General features: G+C 37.3%; 1 protein-coding gene across 1 annotated transcript in view; it reads left to right on the top strand.

Moving 5' to 3' along the window:
- Nucleotides 1–21,799, top strand: part of ERC2 (ELKS/RAB6-interacting/CAST family member 2) — a 630,778-nt gene that overhangs the window by 276,107 nt on the left and 332,872 nt on the right. Inside the window, exon 10 of the mRNA XM_063296431.1 lies at nt 5,505–5,698. Coding sequence (XP_063152501.1) covers nt 5,505–5,698 — 194 coding nt within the window. The remainder of the gene's footprint in view (nt 1–5,504; nt 5,699–21,799) is intronic.

Here is a 21,799-nt window from a genome sequence, read left to right on the forward strand (position 1 = left end):
GGTGGAGAGGCCTTTAATACAGCCTAGCTGTATGTTAACCACATCCTTAGTGGACATCATTATTCTGTTTCTCAATCTGGAATATCCCTAGAATATAGAATGTAAAGATTGGAAGGGGCGTTGGACATCTTGTAGTCCTTGCCTGGTGCAGGAATATTTTTATTCTTAACTTTGTCTACAGAATATACTGTTAAACAATAAAGACCAGTAGATGGAAATTTGGTAAAAAAAATATATGAAGACGTCTGCAGATAGCTTCTGTATCCTCTTGATGGACTTTGAAAATTAATGAATAGATAAAGAATGAAAAGGGTAAAAGAGGAAAGCCCTGATCTATCTTGGGATTTCCAAGCACCTTAATATGAGATGCCTCTTATAGTTACTACAATGAGACCTGCCCTTAATACTTTGTGGAATTCTTTAGAGTTGCAGAAAATGTATTTTAACACTATGAAGCTGAAGGAACATAGGAAACAAACTTCTGAGAGTAGAGTTAGTATGTATACAGTATCGCTACCCAATCCATAGGCTATCTGGAGAATAAGCCTTAAGTGGCTTTTCCTGGTGACTTGCTCAGTGTGAACATTCTAGTGCTATATGATAGATATTGCAGTGCACTCATAGTGAGGCCTTCCCATACTTCACGTTCTTGTTTTTTCAGTGTACAGCATTGATATCTATGGCATGTACATGGGAAGTGCAGTATGTGGGCCCTGGAAGATGAACCACTAGATGCAACCAATTAATGTACAAGAAGCCACATTGGATACAAAGAGCTCAATGCATTTTGCATAGCAGACTCTTTTTTTTCCACAGTAGAAATGTCCACAGGGGAGGGAAATAAAAAAGTTGAGATGGTAGATGCAGCTTCAGGCAGTTCTTGGTTAAAGACAGTAACTGGGACTTGGAACACCATTGCTAAGCAACACGGTGACATGACTGTGCCGACTTACTCCAGCAGTTCCAGTTGCAGTGCTTAGGTGAATCCCACATGGTCATTAGGCATGTCATAATGTGATCACTATTTGCGACCTCCATTGACATTGCTTGTCAGAAGCCAGTAGGGAAGGTCGCAAATGGTGATCATATGATCGTGGGATACTGCAACTGTCATAATTGCATGCCGGTTGCCAAGCACCCAAATTGCTATCATGTGACTGCAGGGATGCTGCAATGGCTGCAACTTCAAGGTTCTCAACTGAGGACTACCTGTATGTAATCAAAGTCATGCCCTGTTTTACATTTGGCCACCATCTTGATTTTTTTGACAGCCCCTTGCAAACAATCCCGATCCCCACATTCATATTACACTGTAGCTCCAGTAGCTCTGCCTCAGAGAGCATTTGCCCTGTCTGAAAACCTCCCTTAGACCTACGATATGTTTGTCCATAAAAACTGTGTGTTGCATTCATGTACAACACTGTCAGTATTACTTAAAAAATCTGAAATCTGCTTCCCAGGTAAGTGGGCTTCTTTAATACGTACATATACACGTATATGAAGGGACGCGGTGGTGCTGTGGGTTAAACCGCTGAGCTGCTGAGCTTGCCGATCGGAAGGTCGGCGGTTCGAATCTGCGTGATGGGGTGAGCTCCCGTTGCTAGTCCCAGCTCCTGCCAACCTAGCAGTTCGAAAACATGCAAATGTGAGTAGATTAATAGGTACCGCTTTGGCGGGCAGGTAACGGCGTTCCGTGTAGTCATGCTGGCCACATGACCACGGAAGCGTCTACGGACAAACGCCGGCTCTTCGGCTTTGAGACGCAGATGAGCACTGCCCCCCTAGAGTCAGACACGACTGGACTTAATGTCAAGGGAAATCTTTACCTTTACCTATACACGTATATATGTTGACTTTGCTGTTTTATCTGAATGGCCCTAATGCTACAGAAACATTTAGTGGACAAAGTTAAAATTACTTCAAATTCTTTGGGAAATTTAGACAGAAGGAATAACAATATCTTTCCTAAACCAGTATAAAAACAAAACAATGCAGTGCAGAATTCATTATATTACATATCTATGTTTATATATAGCAGATATGTCATGTTTTCTACTGATCTTTTAAATATCTTGCTTAAAAGATCAGTAGAAAAAGAGTTTTCAGATAAAGAATGAATTAGCTTCTTTCAAATTAATATTTTTATTCAAGTTCTCTACAAGAGCTTTCATATATAAAATTAATTCCATGATATGGAACTCATTTGGTTTCTCAGTGAAATTAAAATATACATAAGTAGGTTTCCTCATTTTTTCCTACATGTGTTTGATTAATGCCCTTTCAAAGATAGCTTTAAAGTCCAATATATACCAGGGACAGAGAGAGAGATCTCAGCAATATATATTGCCCAACAGCACTTAATATATGATATTTGGTATACAGGTAGTCCTCGTTTACTGACTGCCTCATTTAGTGATCATTCACAGTTATGACAGTGATGAAAAAGTAACTTTATGACCAATCCTCACATTAGCAACCTTTTCAGGGCTGTAAAGCAAAGGAAAACTGAAGTAAGATCATAAGCACAGTCACGGTTTCACTTACTGACTGCTTCACTTAACAACCAAGTGAAGGTTGTTAAGCAAAGCAGTCTCAATTGTGGTCACTAAATGAGGACTACCTGTAGTGGTTAACTTAGCTATGGAAACCTCCTGGGTAACTCTGGGCCAATCACTCCCTCTGAGCCCAACCTACCTCACAGGGTGTGGAAAAACAGAAAGAGATTTGTATTTCCATCCTATCTTAAAGATGCCAGCTTTCTACATTTAAAGAAAATTGTAATCTAAGATTATGTAGGACTTTTGCAAGATCTCATTCCTAACTCTGATCAGTAAGAGGCTCTCATTTTTAATCCATTGTTAACTGGTGGATTTGAGGTAAATTTAAGTTTAAGGAAAGAGTTTTTTTCATTTTATCTAGTTATTTGCCGTGAATATGCATTAACCAACAAGACACAATATCACAGATCTGATAGCCATTTTAAAGAAAACTGATTCAGGAGGATGAATGGAATGTGAGACAAGGGAAGAGGAGCTCATATTAAAATTTCCTTGTAGCAGTCTCACTTTGAATTAAGATTATAGGTTTTATGCAAATTATGGAAACATGTAGACTGGGATTACATATTATACTAAATCTTGGTTTATTGAATAAGAAGCTAAGTAGCTACAGTCACCCATAATACTAGATTGTAAACTTGGTTTACAAACCACATTGACTAGGCTCATACACGTGCTAGGTGAAAACCAAATTGTATTATCACATAAGGTGTGATGTGTAATTCCAGCCATTGTTTGCAATTTTTCCTCATGCTTATGTGAAATGCATAATAACAGTCAATACAGTAGGTACTGTTTTAAATAAAAATCAGGTATTTGCTCTCTGCCTATTTCCATCTTGTTTCTTTTCGTTATTACATTGAATGAAGATTTTACTTATGAAAGCTTATTTGGAAAACCTAAATTAAAATATTATTCCCAAAGAGGTTCTGATTCATTCTTCTACTGGTCATTCATCTTTGTTATTTCACATTCATTTGTTATTTTAAATGTACCTTATAAGCCTTCATATTTTGCCCTCTGAAGAAAAAGTAAGTCTAGGAAATAGAATAAATATTTGCCTTAACTCTCAACATCTCAGCTATCAAATAAATTCTTCAAAATTCTTAAAACAACATTTTTAGCCTAATTGCCAAATGGCAAGTTCAAGGATTTTTTTTAAAATGAACAACTATGTATAGCAGTCAACGCAGCATATAGCCTAGATATATTTTTAATGTCATGTCCTGGATGCTCCTTGTAATTTCACCTGAAAATCTAGCATGAATTATTAAGGTGCTGAAGAGTCAATACGTATTCACTGCATTCTGAAGTAACTTTCAGCCAAGTCTTCCATAATTCCCTTCAACTGTTGTTCGCTAAGCTTATAGTACAGAGGTATGTGCTCAGAATTCTGACCTACCAAACTCTGACCTGAAATGAATGGAGGTAGCCCACTGGAATACTTGAGAAATTATGTACTTTGTAAATGGTGTAGATTATATTTGATTTATGTAGAAAATGTTCCCTTCATGTTTAAACTTAGAGCTGCTTCAGTCATGGTGAATTCCCTGTATTTCTAACTCTTCCATTTAGAAACCATATTATACATTAAAAAGTTTACATATATGCAACAAATGTCACACAGCTCAATTTCCCTGTGGATAAATGGTGCACTTATGATTTGTTTGCATTTTTTAAAATACGTCCATGTAGGAAACTCACCACTTTTGAAATGGCCTCAGAAGTTTCTTTGAGAATAAGAGATCCACTCAGAATAAACTTGTCTTGATTATCCTCATGCTTAACTGATATGTTACATGCAGAAAAATTACCCTGACCATTAATTCATTAATAACCTGGTTGTTTGTACATTACTTCATGTTTTCCTGGAACTCAAAGAGTTGTTCAAAACTGCAAAAAAAAAAAAAAAATCATTGCAAAGCACGTAAACCTTCAAAAAGTAGATATCAGTGTGATCTTTTATCTGAAATGTAAGCTTTATTTAGCCTATTGATGTTTTTTTCTCCTTGCTAGTTTATAAATATGTAATAAATAGAACAAACTCCAAGACTTGAACTGCATTGTTAGATAGCAGCAGGACATGCAGTTTTCTGGAGCATCCTCAATCCTTAAAATGTATTTGTGTACAATACATTGAAAAACTGTTCTCTGAATTGTGTCTTTAATGTGCACTGCAGTTAAACTACTTGTTTTCTCTCTGCCTGCTCTTTGAAGATGCCAATTAGGAATAATGGGAAACAAGGGGTAGGCTAAGCATTGCAGTGCCTTCTTGTTTACATCTGTGTGTGATTATTTCAGTGTAATGTTTTAAACCTTTCTGGCCCATTCATGCTCTCACTGACATTAATGAGGTTTTGCCATTAGCTTTAATGGGAACAAGACTGGGCTTTGCACTCTTCTTTTCTGTCGTGTTCATTGCATTCTTTCTTGTTTGTGAACTGACCAGCCACTCATGCATGTGTTTGCCAGGTACGTTTATTTGTGCTGTTCCGTGAGGGGCTTCTTTCTTCTTATGTTTCAGGTTAAGTATTGGCAGAATGAAATAAAATAAGGGGGAAAAATGGGGATTTGGGGTAAAACGATCGTTTGGAGGCCTTCTCATCTGGTCTGAAATAATTTGCCTTAAGTTGGTCAAGATTTGCTTAAAGTAGTTATTAAATTAAACCATATCAGGTGTAGGCTTATGTTAACTTGTTCAATGTGATTTTTCCAAGGAGCATTTTATTTCTAGAACTAGGAATCATGGTCTCTCCCCTTCCCCAAATAATAGCATATTGAGGGGAAAAAGTTTTTGCCCAATACCTATCGTAGGAAGTAGCGAGAAAACTTCACCACCTCACAGAATACTTAGTAATTCTTTTGTTATATGGAGCTTAGCAGTAATGAATAGCACTATAAACTAGGGGAGAAGGTTAGTGATTGATTTATTGTTTAATTTAACAGGCTCAAGAAGCTGAGGAAGAAGCCCGGAAGAACCCTGAATTTGCTGATCGAATGAAGCAGCTGGACAAAGAGGCTGCCTACTATAGAGAGGAATGTGGCAAAACTCAAGCTGAAGTGGACAGGCTGTTAGAAATCCTCAAAGAAGTAGAGAATGAAAAAAATGACAAAGATAAGAAAATTGCTGAACTGGAAAGGTACAGTTCGTATTGTCTGTGTTTTCTCATAAATACCTTCTATATCCCTGTCTGATGAGAAGAAATAGCCAAATGTATCATGGTAGTAGGCAAATGAGACAGAACAGCACTATACATGATGATACAGGGTTTCAGAGAAAGCTGGTTCTGTGCAATCGTTTGTCCAAATGTTTTTGAAGATTCAGTAAGATAATAAGCTCTCAGCTCCTTTATAGAGAAAATTTGCCCTAAAGGGGAGAAAAGCCATTAACATTTTTTACAAAGTTGAAGAAGAAAGAGAGAGAGAAAGTGTAATATGATGCAACATGGAAATAACATGGAAATCAGATGTAGTTGATAGAAATTGAGTGAAATTAAGGTAAAACTAAATAAAAGTAGATATAATTCACAATAAAACATTATGGATATAAAAATTATTTAAAAGTTAACATTTACACTTAGAACAAAGTAAGGAAAGATAAGAGTGGATAACTTGCTAAATTGTCTTTTGCATAAAAGGATTGTGTTGTGATTGTGTCAACAAATAAGGCCATCTTAAACCAATGCAATCTACATCTGTGTTAACAAAAGCACTGTATTCAAGTCCATAAATAAAATCAGATTTTGACAAAGTGGAAAGGATTGTATAGAAAGGATGATTAAGAACATTTATTTATTTTGCTTTGTTTGGCTAATACATCTATTTAGATGTAATAAATAAATGTATATACCACTCCTCCCTAGTGATTGCCTTATAGCTGGTAACTACAGCAGTATTAAAAGCTCAAATTTCTAGCATCAAAATGGTCTAGGTGTTGCAACTAAAAACCAGTCTTGGGAAATAAGGGGTGTGCAGCCATAACAACAACAATATTTAGCGTAATGTTTTACAGAATCAGTGAGCAAGGTGCTAATTTTCTTTTCATTCACATAGTCGCCTTTTCTCTTGCTTTTCTTCCCAGCTTTCTAATTTCATTTTGTTCAGTTTCTTTCCAGGTTAAAAATAAAAACTTAAAAAAAACCAGAGTAAGAAATAAACATTAATGTCTAACTTACTATGACATTCAATTTATAAATGGTCCTTAAAACTGGCTTTTCTGTTTTTGGGTGCTGATGCCCACGTGAAGAGATGTTACCAGATAGCATACTCCCAGTTAGAACTCTGTATTATTGAAATTAATCAGATTTACTGTCTCCCATCCTTACAGTGTCTTCTATTAACAGACTAAGATTCTTCCCACATGTCCATTCTAAAGCTTGTCCAAACTGCCTAAATCAGCCCCTTTAGTGTCTGCCAAACTGATTAATGTCATGATCTATACATTGCTAGTAGTGTGATCATACTAGTAATCTGTACATTAAGCCACATCAGGCAAAAGAGCCAGAGTCCTGTTTCAGGTACTGGTGATGGTGACTTTGATGGGGCAGGAGGAGGCAGGCTTTGCTCACTCAGAAGTCCTGGGACTGCTTTTCCTGCCAGCTGTGGCACTAACTGCCAACTAGCTATGTGTTCAAAAGATGCTTCAGGGCAGGTGGTACATTAGAGTTCAAAGGCAGAGTACACATAAGAGGAAGAAAAGATAACATTTATTTATTTATTTTAATAAGCTTAAAAGGAGAGAGGCTAAGGGATTATTTTTGCACATTTTAAAAAACTTCAGAAAGAAGGGGAAAAAGTATTTTTCTGGAATCTGCCCAAGCATTCATTTTGAAAATGAAGATGTTTGGGAGAAGGACGTGCGTGCTAAAATTTGATACCATGCTGCTTTAGGGTAGCTTATTGTTGAAATATCTATAGAGTCTCTTACTGCTTCAAAAACTATAATTTTGTGCATGCAGTTATTTAACTTTTAAATATTACTCTTGTTTCTAAAGCATGCTTCCAAACTTCAAAAATTGTACAAAAGTTCCAGATGACTTAGTACATTTTTACAACAGACGTTTATTTAAAGAAGTGAAAACATTGTTATCTGCTCAGAGGTTTTAATGCCTTATTATGTAGGATCTGTGGGAACTTCTTGTTTCATTTATGTTCTGTCATGAGTAAGGATGGAGAGCAGGGGGCTCCCACCCAGACTGTCAAGCGCATGCGTAGCACTGAGGAACTGTTCAGCCATTCAAAGAGACACAGATCGGGACCGCCTTAACCTTTGGGGTTATATGGCGGGGTTTTCCCACGCTTCCTCAGTTTGTTAGGATTCTTGTTAAGTACTACTAATAAATATTAGAGACCAAGTCATTGTCTCAGTGTATTTCCTGGTAATCAGGACATGTTCTTTCCTCAGAGAAAAGAAAGAGATATTTATACTGAATGGAGAATCCTAGTACAGTAACTCCTTGATTTAATGGACCATTCATAAGAAGCGAATCTCTGTTAAATGCAGAAGTATGCCATTTGAGGCAATTTACCTCAGATGCATTATGACATCAATACAGAAATGACATAAATTGATGCAAATGATGTTAATCTGATACAATTTAAAGTACATTTAAGTGACTGGTCTGGATGACTTCATATGCAACAGACTTGTCCATTTTTTCAGGGGTATATCCAGACAAATATTTTGTCCATTGCATCTGAAGTCTGCTAAATGGTAGTCAGTTAAATCAATGCGATTCAGAAATCTAATAGACTCAGTTATCCTTTAAATATTTTTCTTTATTCATGTATAATTTATGGGTTTTTTTATTTTGCCAAAGAGATAAAATAATGTTTAGGTTCACTACAGTGTATGTGTGTGTTTGCATGTGCTGACTTTTTCTAAGTAATTGTCAAGAACTACATTTCAACTACATCTAATTCATTCTGATGTCATTCTAGCAGTGGAATTGTCTTTTCTTGTATTCATCAGCCTGTCCTTAGGCCCCAGTATCACAAGAAACTTAAACTAGGTATCTATAATAGATGAAATAGGAATTACAAATTAATCTAGCTAGGGGAAAAATATCACATTACTGCAGTTTTATGGTATTAGTTAAACAGGAGAAAATATTTTGGATGAATCAATTTTCTTTATTCACCTGTATTGGAATATAAGTTAATTCTAAAATTATATTTTATTGGTTATTCTCAAAACAAAGAAGGGTAATGGGAGACAGGACAGAGGTATATAAAAACATCCAGGACATAGATAATAGGGACAGATACGTTTTTCTCCTTCTCTTGTATCACTGGAAATCTCCCATTGAAATTAAATGCATTTAAGGCAGAACTGATATGAAGAAATACTTTTTCACATATGAATGAAAATATTTAAGATTTAAAAAGTTATGTCTTACTGAAGATCAAAAAATCTACCAGCTCCTTTCCACTTTTTTTTTTCTTCCCTGGGCTAGCAGGGTTGTTAGCATGACTCATTGTCAATATTAGCCTTTTCTGGGACTGATGTGTTGCAAAGTGAAGGAAGTTTGAGAAGTATATCTTGTCACTATTCTGTATTTAATGTAAACTAATATTCACAATTGTCTAAAGGCAAGCGCACTACTTCAGACTCACATGATGAATAAATCTGAGTCTCTCTTTAAGTGAAGCATCCTAATTCTAGCAGAAAAATGGAAATCTCAAACGAGAGGTAATTTCTTCAAGTGCTCTGATAGGTGTTATTTGCAGAGGTCATAAAAACTCATTGGCTGGTTACTTGTGTCAGTATCACAGAGCTCATCACTCTGTTCTGCCTTATCTTCAGCTTGTGCATATATGGAAGAAAAGCTTGAACAGTGTTTAAGATTCTGCATTGCCAGAAAGCCCATCAGTTCTTCAAAATTCTTTCTGAAAATGCCTGATTCTATTTAATGCCTTGAACTGATTTATTTGATTCAAAAAGGCAATTTGATCAAATCTCCTTCAAATTGAATCATGCATTTGAAGGTTTCACACAGCCCCCCATCTGTTAATCAATACTAGAAAGTTGTTTTAAATGGAACATTATTGAACAAAACTTCAAATTAAGTTTTCTAGGATAGTTAGTGTAATATCTTCACTGCCTCCATGTATGCTAATACATTCAGTTAAAGCTAATAACCTGAATGTTATATGCAACTACATTAAAAGATGTGCATGATATAGTGTCCATAACTTTACCTGCATCTATTTACCCAACTTTTTTTTCAGAAAGTAAATTCTCAATCAATACAGAAATGACATAAATTGATGCAAATGGTAGCAACTTTTTTTTAATGAGCTGTTCTCTTTTGGGAGAGATGCTGGACCCAAGCTTTAGTACCAATTTATGATAACTCAGACACTTTTTCAACTTTTCTTGATTGAATTTGCTCCTGACCTTCACTGTTGTTAGCTTTATGAAGTAGGTCAGGTCAGAATATAGACACTACAAGGGTTACAGGAAAGCTACTTTTTTGTTGTAGGATATGGTAACAGAGTCTTGCAATCTTGCCAGAATTTCCCCTTGCCCCCTCTTATATCCAACAGAAACAAAGAAGGGATATTTTGAGTTTCTTTCTCGTGCTCTGTCCTTTTCCAGGGCTAAGTTCTTGTTTTTCCTTCTTCAACAGTTTCTACATTCCTCTACAACTTTACAACAACAATGTAAACATTAAAGAACCATCGAGGCAGGTTTGATGCCCTCTAGTCGTTCATACTATAGTCCCAAGTTAGGCCAGACTGAGGACTTGAAAAACATCCTGGAAGAAGGCAATAGCAAACTGCTTCCATACTATTGCCAGAAAATCTGCATGATTATATTCATATAGTCACCAGAAGCAAGCTAGATTTGATGAAGATTCTACATTTTTGCAACATCCATTGTCTTTGGCCATGCCTGTAGGACCGTTGCGTATTGGTCCATTACATCTGTCCCTGTATTAGCGACATGTTCCCTTCTCCCTGTATTAGCCACCTATTTCTAGACTTTCTTGAGGGAGATTAAATATCCCAGTTTTGTCACAGCTACTTCTTCCTTTAAGTCACCCTTTTCCTCCATTATTTCTTCCAAATTGGGATGGGCAACCTCATGCTTTTCAGGTGGTTTGGACCACAATGCCCATATATTACAGTTAGGTCGTGCAGTTGCAGTCCAACACATCTGGAAGGCATTGGTTTGCCTACCTCTGCTCCTAAGGAAGATGATATTTATTGATTTATTTATCTAATTTATCCCCGCCCATCTCCTCCCATCGGAGGCCTCTGGGTAGTTTACAACAAGTGATTAAAACCATCAGAATAATACAAAAAATAAAATACTATAAAAATACCATAAATAGAAATAAAAAATAAAGAATAAAAAATCCAAGCGATGAAACATCTAAAACAGTCCAAGTGTGGGAGGAGTGGTCTATAACAACCATCCCCATGTAACTCTATTCCCCTCTCCACCCTAACTAGTCATCCTTGGACAAGTGAGTCCATCGTGTGATAGTCGCCTTTTGACTCACATTATTTGTAAACATAATTTAAGATATCCTATGTTTTAAGCTCCTGCAGTGATCTGGAGGTGGCTTAATTGTTTTAGTTTAAATTGTAGACACAAAGTTTAGCAAGACTTAACAGACATGTTCCACACAGAATATTTAATTGCCATTTTAGTTCCTGATGGGCTTGAGATATCACTTGCCTAAAACAATACTGATGATAGAGAAAAGTATATCTGGCCTGAATACATGAGACTGGATATTAACTGTGTATTGGCTTTGCCTTAACATACAAAAGGTAAAGAGATACTGTGAGAGAAACTCTTTTTCCTTCTTCCTTTTAAAAAAAGATCAGTTTCTCTTTAATGTGTCTCTGCTAGCGCAATTGAAATAAGGGCACAGTTGCTAATCACTGTGAATGACCTCAGTTGTTTAATGCACAGCTGGAAATTCCTGTAAGGAGATATATGTCACAAAGCTTTTGTTGTTGTTGTGATGCTGCTTATTGCCGGCCTCCAAACAGCTTGGCAATATGCAAGTTGTAGACCCAATTTCCTTCACACTGTTTGCTAATGGCTGAAAGGGAAGATAAAGAATCATACTGTAGAGTTTAGCTTGCAACCTTTCTTTAAGTGCAAGTATTCTATAAGGCTGAGAAACTGATGGATACCATGATGTAAAAAGAAACTGTCCCCACCCCTTGAGCATACTTTATAGAGTCTATACTGCAGCTCCAGCTGTAGATTTCGGAAAGACTTTGGGAAAGTGTCATCCAAATATCAGCAGGCTAATAAGCAGTAGAGGAAAGAGTAGCCAAAGTACTGCAATCTAGCTAAGTGCTATGAGATTTCCACCATTTAGAGTTTCCCGTGATATCCGATATTGCTTTGGGGACTGCAGGAATTTTAAAAAATCAGGCAGCTCGTAAGCACCAAGTGGTCAAAATCAAGCCAGAAGGAGTTGGTTGTGAATCCAGTATAAAGAAGGGCTGGCAGCTGCCTGAAGAGACTATATGGCTGATGCTGGGCCTGTCCATACATATGTTATTACTATATTTTAATGCTATTTCTTTGTATAAATATACAAAGTCAAGAAATCCTATAATAATCATACATTATTTAGACTTTTCTAGCTAACTGCAGATGGAGAGAAAAGGATTAATTTCCAAATGGTTCTGCAAGTAGTAAGAACTTAAACAAGGACTGTGTTTCATGTTTCCCATGTTACATGGACAGAGACCTTTGCAAGATGTTCTGGGGATTATGCCAACCTTGTCCTAATCAACATACTTTTGATATATTTAGATAAAATTGCAAAAAATATGTTTAAATACCCTCTGTCCCTTTTTTGAGCAAGTTATTAGACTATACTTTATTAGGTTAAATATATTGTCTGTAGTGGCTGGCTGCTGAATTATACTTAAACAATTAAGGGTTTGATGGCCTAAATGTCAGTCATATTATTTAGCTATAAATTGTTGTTCGCTCGTATTTGATATCACACATACCCTTGTGTGGTTTCAATATGTGTCCTTCAAACAAGATTTCCATCAGTATGGTTGGTTGAAGGCATTACAGTTGAAATGCCACCAGATAGTTCTGCTAAAGAAAAACTAGGAAATTAAGATAAAAGAAACCAGCATACCCAATAGGTATGTAATGGTTTCTGATGTTCCCCCATCTTCTCTAAAATAGTAAATAAATCATCTTTTGCAAAGTAGTACAGGAATGTGCACCTGTGATGACTCTGGGGGTTATTTTACTTTGGCCTTAGATAAGAGTTTGTATATGTGCTTTGACTAATTGAAAGGACATGTTAAATATTTTTTCAGAAAATAAGTTATCAGGCATCTGGATATTCTCAGTGAGGAAGTATTAGTCTTATTCTTGGGACTGAAAAAGATTGCTCTCAGCTTTAGCAAGGACTGTATTTCCATGGGAAAAAGAGTGTCTTTGATCAGTGTAAATGATCAGTACTTGAGAATCACCAACATAAAATTCTTTGAACATGTAGCCAAGCCATTTAGCTTCTTTTATTTTTCATGGGTGAAGATGACTTGCTCATATGAGTCATTCTGAAATCCAAGTTGGTCCGCACAAGGCCTTCCAAGAAAGAATGCCTCCTGCCAACCACATGGCTTTGCAGTTGCCCATCCTCACAGTAAGAGGGTGCCTGATTTCTAAGGCAGATTTTCTGTAGTAGAAAAGCTGTTACTTTTGTTCACTATTCATTAAAATACAGACAATTCTTTGCTGATTTCCCTTTTTAAAAATAGACTGCTGATATAGTAACTGCTCATTTTTATGTTGTAAACCAGAAATTTTTCCTCCCTTTATTTCTTTCCTATCTCTTTATTTCTTTGTTTGTTTTGTTTCCCAAATGTCTGCTTTCAGCCTGCTTCAGTCAGCTTGACTTTCAGGTTCAGGACTATTAATTTCCGGTTATTCCAATTCATTCATCAGGTCCACTTAATCTTTGAATTAATGGGTATAATTTCCTCTAGCTGGTAGTGTTTAATTTTTTGTACCCTGCAACCTGATTTGGTTTTCTTTTTCCTTTTTCTTCTTATTGTTGATAGACATTTTCTCAGAACTTCCTGGTTATGCTCAAGCATTTTATAATGATATAGTACAAATTCACCATTATAAATGGACATATAAGGAAAGAACAAGAGCCCTCCCCTGGGCACAGGGTAACAGTCAATCACAAGGCTTTGAAATTTTTAATAGTCTGTGGCAGAGTGAGAATATACCAGGAGAAGTCCTACAGTTTCTATAACTGAGCTCCATCAATTTCAGCCAATGCATCTGTATCTGTTATTTAGTTACAGCTAGATAACTGCCACTGGATCAGAATAGAAAGAGAGTTTGATACCATGCATTGCAGATATCACTAAATTACATGTTGTTCTCTAAACTTCTCCCAAAGTTTCTTAAGTGATTAAAAAAAGAGGTTCTGTGAAACTTTAAAGTGAATGTTTCTGGTAAATAAATTGAGCAGTTGTCTTCAGAATCTTCCTATATGATGTACATGTATGTGTGTATGATGGAGTGCTTTCATGTCTGAGCACTTGCACTAAATGAGTGTAATAGTTCTGTAAAAAAGGTTTTTTAAGTCCAACAACCCTTGTTCGTACCTTTATTGAATTTACTCATAGTTAGGATAATAGAATTGGGGGGAAATTAAATATCCCCAGCTAATATGTTTGTTTGTTTGTTTGTTTGTTTGCTTGCTTGCTTGCTTGATAAATAAATAAATAAATAAAGGAGGAGCAATTTAGGAAGCAGATACATCATTCCTAGGAGTTGGCATCCAGTCTGCTTCACTATCTCCATTAAGGCAGAACTCAGTATTTGTCTAGGATTCTTTTCAGCTGGTACCCGTTTCTTCTAATTTAAGGCCACAATCTTTTCTGCAGTTTCAAATCATTTGATCATTATCTCATCCTTTGGATAAATATGGAACATCTTTTGCATTAACAGCCTTTCATATACGTAGACTGCTATCATCTGTCTTCATAACTTTTCTCCAAGCTAAACTGATTTAGTTTTTCCATTGCTCTACAGAATTTGGTTTCCTGGTTGCCTTTCTCTGAATGCACTTCAGTTTCTTGATTTCCTTTACATGATTGACATCAGAATGTCCTATTGACCAGCTTCTGAACTGACTCAGATTTTCTGTCAGTCCCTCAGTCTTTTTTTCAAATGATGTACCCAGACTCAAGATGAATATGAGCAAAATAATAGATGATACTTGGATGGCTGAAATGTGTAAATAAACTTAGTAATGCAATTTTATCAGCAACTTGTGAATATGTGAAAGTGGGTTAACTTATTGCTACTGTAGATTGCAAGAATTTTGTAATTTTATTTCTAACTTAGTTTCTACTGGTTTTTTCTTGGAGCAGCTGTCTGCTGCTGTTAGAAGGACCCTCACAAAAGAATGCCTTTTAACAAATCATCCAGAGACTGTTTAATTTTTGGAATGAATTAATGCAGTAATATATCTTTTTGCATGTGTTTCCCAGGTGTATAATTTTAGTTATCTCATGTTTTTATTTGGCAGCAGGATTCCAAGTCACTTTTATTTAACTTAAGATCTATACATACTATGCATTTGTATGATTACATAAATATAAAATATTTCAGTGTGAATTAAAACTCAGCCAGTAGCATTCTTACAGATTGCAGGAACTTCAGATGATCATTTGGGAAGAACTTGTGAATATTACTGTTTCCCTTTTTCTAGTGAGACAGATTTTTGTTGGCTAGTCGGCAGGAAATAATTTTACTATGACAGCATTAATTTTGTCAACAAGAATGGGTAACTAAAGTTTTGAAGTTCAGTTACTTTGTATGACAGAAATGTGTTTCATGTAGCTGAACATATAAGCCCCATTATGCACTGATATAAAGAACATTTAGCGCTCTGGAAACAAAGAGATACAAGTTAAAGTCCTGGAGAAAATATAGTACATTAATAAATTAGATAAAAATATGAGAGGAACATCTTTACTTCTGTGTATTTCTAATCTTATAATACTACTTCATTGTCTGATTCCCTGCTTCAGCTGGTAAAGCTCACCAGTATTAGAAGTTAGCTCTGTTTCCTTATAAGTTACTTTCCAGCGTGGAACATTACTTGGAATTCTGCCCAGAGTTTAGTAGACCAACTAGACAGCAGCATGGATACACATTTTTTAAAAAAAATATTGGCCTTTTAGTCTTGAACATTAATGAGTTCTTAAGAAATCAGACAATGGAAAGGAGGCCAGGCCCCAGAGTACTTATAGAAGCAGGAAATGGCTATCCAGAAAAATCAGCTCAGAAAATTGTACCAGAGTCATTTTTACCTTTGGAATTAATCCAAAGGGAACTATGGGAAGTACACCCCTAGAATTTGTATCACTGCATTTGATTATTTATGGAAAATGTTATGAAGGGATTATCCAAAATTCAGTTCTTTCTTTGTTTGCTTCAAAAAGGAGTATGTAAGGGAGTACTCTACACTATGTCAAATACAGTGATGAGGATGAAGACTGATAAAAGCATACTCCAATCCCTGGCTTATGATAATGTGTGTCCCAGATGCTGATATTATGAAGCAGAAAAGAAGTTTCAGCCATTAGGATGATGGGAGATTTTCCTTTTATTCCTTCTAATCAAGAAAGCTCATAAATAACAACCACTTTAGAGTAAGCTCAGGCCAGTTTTTGTCACCAGAATATTAAAGTTTATTGCAAGTTGCCTTTTATTATGATGAGATCACTGCCGATAAACCAAACAGATTTTGGCCTCAGTATTTTATCAATATATGTAAACAATAAAGTATTAAACAATGATGGAATTCAGAATCAAAGCTTTCCCTCTCATATTAATTTGACACTCCCTTTGTGACATCAAAGCAGCACAACCAATTGCAGCTGAGAACTTGGAGCAAGACAATAGCATTTTCGAGCAAGGGAAGACAAAGTCCTATGTCTAGTAAAAGGCAATAATGAGGCTTTATGGTGCCCTTGTTTTCCCATAAAATCAGAGAAGAATAATAATACAAAGATTTAACATGTAAAAGCTAAAGAAAGGGCAGTTAGAAAAGAAGAGGCTAGGTGAGGTGACTTCAGCAAAGGATCGTTACCTTGTCGTGGTGCTGGAGCATGAGCACCTCAATGATGCCATGAGCTAAACCGTGAAGGGCCACCCAAGATGGGAAGGTCATGACAGAGAGGTCAGACTAAATGCGATCCCTGGGGAAGGTAATGGCAACCCACCCCAGTATTCTTGCCGTAAAAACTCAATGGATCAGTAGAACCAGAGATATGTCGGTATACCATCGGAAGATGAGACCCCCAGGTCGGAAGATGGTCAAAATGCTACTGGGGAGGAACAGAGGATGAGTTCAACTAGCCCCAGACGTGATGACGCAGCTAGCTCAAAGCCGAAAGGACGGCTAGCAGCCGACGGTGCTGGTGCTGAACGGCGAATCCGATGTTCTAAGGATCAACACACCATTGGAACCTGGAATGTAAGATCTATGAGCCAGGGCAAATTGGATGTGGTTATTGGTGAGATGTCAAGATTAAAGATAGACATTTTGGGCGTCAGTGAACTGAAATGGACTGGAATGGGCCACTTCACATCAAATGACCACCAGATCTACTACTGTGGACAAGAGGACCACAGAAGAAATGGAGTAGCCTTCATAATTAATAGTAAAGTGGCTAAAGCAGTGCTTGGATACAATCCAAAAAACGACAGAATGATCTCAATTTGAATTCAGGGCAAGCCATCTAACATCACAGTGATCCAAATATACGCCCCAACCACAAATGCTGAAGAAGCTGAAGTAGAGCAGTTCTATGAGGATCTGCAGCACCTACTGGATGACACGCCTAAAAGAGATGTTATTTTCATCACAGGAGACTGGAATGCTAAGGTGGGCAGTCAAATGACACCTGGAATTACAGGTAAGTATGGCCTGGAAGAACAAAACGAAGCAGGACATAGGCTGATAGAATTTTGCCAAGACAACTCACTCTGCATAACAAACACTCTCTTCCAACAACCTAAGAGACGGCTTTATACATGGACTTCACCAGATGGACAACACCGAAATCAGATTGACTACATCCTTTGCAGCCAAAGGTGGTGGACATCTGTACAGTCGGTAAAAAAAAGACCTGGAGCTGACTGTAGTTCCGATCACGAACTTCTTCTTTCACAATTTAGGATCAGACTAAAGAGATTAGGGAAGACCCACAGATCAGCTAGATATGAGCTCACTAATATTCCTAAGGAATATGCAGTGGAGGTGAAGAATAGATTTAAGGGACTGAACTTAGTAGATAGGGTCCCGGAAGAACTCTGGACAGAAGTTGGCAGCATTGTTCAGGAGGCGGCAACAAAATACATCCCAAAGAAAGAGAAAACCAAGAAGGCAAAATGGCTGTCTGCTGAGACACTAGAAGTAGCCCAAGAAAGAAGGAAAGCAAAAGGCAACAGTGATAGGGGGAGATATGCCCAATTAAATGCAAAATTCCAGAGGTTAGCCAGAAGAGATAAGGAATTATTTTTAAACAAGCAATGCGCGGAAGTGGAAGAAGACAATAGAATAGGAAGGACAAGAGACCTCTTCCAGAAAATTAGAAACATTGGATGTAAATTCCAGGCCAAAATGGGTATGATCAAAAACAAAGATGGCAAGGACCTAACAGAAGAAGAAAAGATCAAGAAAAGGTGGCAAGAATATACAGAAGACCTGTATAGGAAGGATAACAATATCGGGGGTAGCTTTGATGGTGTGGTCGGTGAGCTAGAGCCAGACATCCTGAAGAGTGAGGTTGTGTGGGCCTTAAGAAGCATTGCTAATAACAAGGCAGCAGGAGACAACGGCATCCCAGCTGAACTGTTCAAAATCTTGCAAGATGATGCTGTCAAGGTAATGCATGCTATATGCCAGCAAATTTGGAAAACACAAGAATGGCCATCAGATTGGAAAAAAATCAACTTATATCCCCATACCAAAAAAGGGGAACACTAAAGAATGTTCAAAACTATCGAACAGTGGCACTCATTTCACATGCCAGTAAGGTAATGCTCAAGATCCTGCAAGGTAGGCTTCAGCAGTTCATGGAGCGAGAATTGCCAGATGTACAAGCTGGGTTTAGAAAAGGCAGAGGAACTAGAGACCAAATTGCCAATATCCGCTGGATAATGGAAAAAGCCAGGGAGTTTCAGAAAAACATCTATTTTTGTTTTATTGACTATTCTAAAGCCTTTGACTGTGTGGACCATAACAAATTGTGGCAAGTTCTTAGTGGTATGGGGATACCAAGTCATCTTGTCTGCCTCCTGAAGAATCTGTATAACGACCAAGTAGCAACAGTAAGAACAGACCACGGAACAACGGACTGGTTTAAGATTGGGAAAGGAGTACAGCAGGGCTGTATACTCTCACCCTACCTATTCAACTTGTATGCAGAACACATCATGCGACATGCTGGGCTTGAGGAATCCAAGGCTGGAGTTAAAATCTCTGGAAGAAACATTAACAATCTCAGATATGCAGATGATATCACTTTGATGGCTGAAAGTGAAGAGGAACTGAGGAGCCTTATGATGAAGGTGAAAGAAGAAAGTGCAAAAGCTGGCTTGCAGCTAAACCTCAAAAAAACCAAGATTATGGAAACCAGCTTGATTGATAACTGGCAAATAGAGGGAGAAAATGTAGAAGCAGTGAAAGACTTTGTATTCCTAGGTGCAAAGATTACTGCAGATGCTGACTGCAGTCAGGAAATCAGAAGACGCTTAATCCTTGGGAGAAGAGCAATGACAAATCTCGATAAAATAGTTAAGAGCAGAGACATCACACTGACAACAAATGCCCGCATAGTTAAAGCAATGGTGTTCCCCGTAGTAACATATGGCTGCGAGAGCTGGACCATAAGGAAGGCTGAGAGAAGGAAGATCGATGCTTTTGAACTGTGGTGTTGGAGGAAAATTCTGAGAGTGCCTTGGACTGCAAGAAGATCAAACCAGTCCATCCTCCAGGAAATAAAGCCAGACTGCTCACTTGAGGGAACGATATTAAAGGCCAAACTGAAATACTTTGGCCACATAATGAGAAGACAGGACAGCCTGGAGAAGATGTTGATGCTAGGGAGAGTGGAAGGCAAAAGGAAGAGGGGCCGACCAAGGGCAAGGTGGATGGATGATATTCTAGAGGTGACGGACTTGTCCCTGGGGGAGCTGGGGGTGTTGACCGACAGGAAGCTCTGGCGTGGGCTGGTCCATGAAGTCACGAAGAGTCGGAAGCGACTAAACGAATAAACAACAACAAGGTGAGGTGACCTGCTTATTCTGAAAATGGCTGCCACAAAACCACTCATTCACCCAAAGGTAAACTGACTTGATTACTACTTGACTTTAATTCTTCAGAATACCTTAACTTTGTTTTTCCTGGGGAGATGAAAGACTTTTAAACAAAGCATTATGTTACAGTTGCACTCTATTTTTATTTTCTAAGAATGTCTTTGGCATCTCTGAGTGGACCAGTGCAAACCTGGAAATAATTGTGTTTTGCAGTATGCCATTATTATTATTTAATTAAAGGTATAATATATATTACTATGATCAGCCTGAAATCAATCTACTGCAGAGCGAAGGCTTCTTCAGTTGAGATTATGGACTGTAACCTATCACACTGATCCAGTGATTGTTAGTAGGTAGATGTTTTTCAACTTCCCAGTCTAGGTTTGAGAGTGAGTTACTGGCCCAAAGTCAGCCAGCCAGCTTCCATGCCTGAGGCGGACTAAAAACTGGGACTCCCCACTTTTAGTCTAGTTTGTTAACCACTACTCCACAGTGGCTGTAATCAAAATACATATATAGTCTGTCCCAGAAGTAAATAGGGCAGTCAACAAAATAATTTCCTCCTCCTCCTCCTCCATTAATAATTTTTTTTCTGATTTTCTGCTAAATTTTGACTGCCCTATTACTTCTGGGCTTTATACACACATGCACATACACACATATACTGTACATATACATTTACATACATACATGCACATAGATACACACACATACATGCATTGTCTACTCCTGTGTTAAATGTATAAGCAAGTTAAGAAAGTAAAAGAAAAGCTACTTCTACCAGAAGCCTCTATTTTGTTATTCTTGCCTAGCAAAATTATGGGCTTAATTAAAGAAATCTGTTCTTATAATCCAGCCAAGTTTTTCTTCTGCGGTTGAGTTGATTATATAATTTGGTTTACTAGGGAATGCCAGCAATGTGTTAAGTTTTCCCAGCTTGAATAATCATTAATGTCTGTCTTTTTTTATAATTTATTTTAAAAAAGGAAGTGTTCCTTTATCATTTGTTACATGCTTTCTAGTTTCTTTCTTTAATTATTTTTTCTGAATTTGAATGAAACATATTTTCCATAACATTATCTATACAGGCTGAGATGTAGAATATAATAAATGTAAAATAAACACTGTTAAGGTTAGGATTCTCATCTATGTCAATACTATAAACAAATATATTCTTATAGATGACTACATACAAATAGTTTTCCTACCACTCTGTGATGGTTTTCTGCCTGACTGTTTTATGTTTAAAAGTAAAACTCATTGAGATGTTCAAGCCAAGGGAGTGTTAAATCCAACTCTGCAACAGGGTTCCATTTTCTCAGGATTCAGTTTCATGGCCCCAGCATTGAGAGTGCTATATCAGAATATCTATATAAAATCTATGATATTTAAAGAAAATCACTTGGAGAATATGGAAAGCTATAGCCATCACCGAGAGCATACCTGCACTGCCAGGTTGCCACATTGTGTGCAACCATTTTGGGATGGTGGTAATGGATGACACTATCTTGTACTCACTTCCCACCTTCAGGTGTGTTTTTCTGTCCCATTTCCAAAGTGCTGTTTTTCTGTACCTGTTGCCTCAAACGTTGCTGTTTGTTTTCCCTGCAACATATTGATTGATTGATTACATGCCATTAAGTCATTGTCAAAGTGGCTACATAGATGGATTTTCTCCATGATGATCTGTCCCTAATCTGGTCCTTCAGGTCTTCCAACGATGCCCTCATTTGTGGGCATCTATCCACCTTGCTGCTGGTTGTCCTCTTCTTCTCTTTCCTTCTACCTTTCCCAGCATTGGAGCCTTCTCTAGAGAGCTGGGTTTTTGCATAATGTGTCCAAAGTAGGATAATTTGAGCCTGGTCATTTGTGCCTCAAGTGAGAATTC

This window comes from Candoia aspera, chromosome 2, assembly GCF_035149785.1.
Source record: "Candoia aspera isolate rCanAsp1 chromosome 2, rCanAsp1.hap2, whole genome shotgun sequence".
Taxonomy (NCBI): domain Eukaryota; kingdom Metazoa; phylum Chordata; class Lepidosauria; order Squamata; family Boidae; genus Candoia; species Candoia aspera.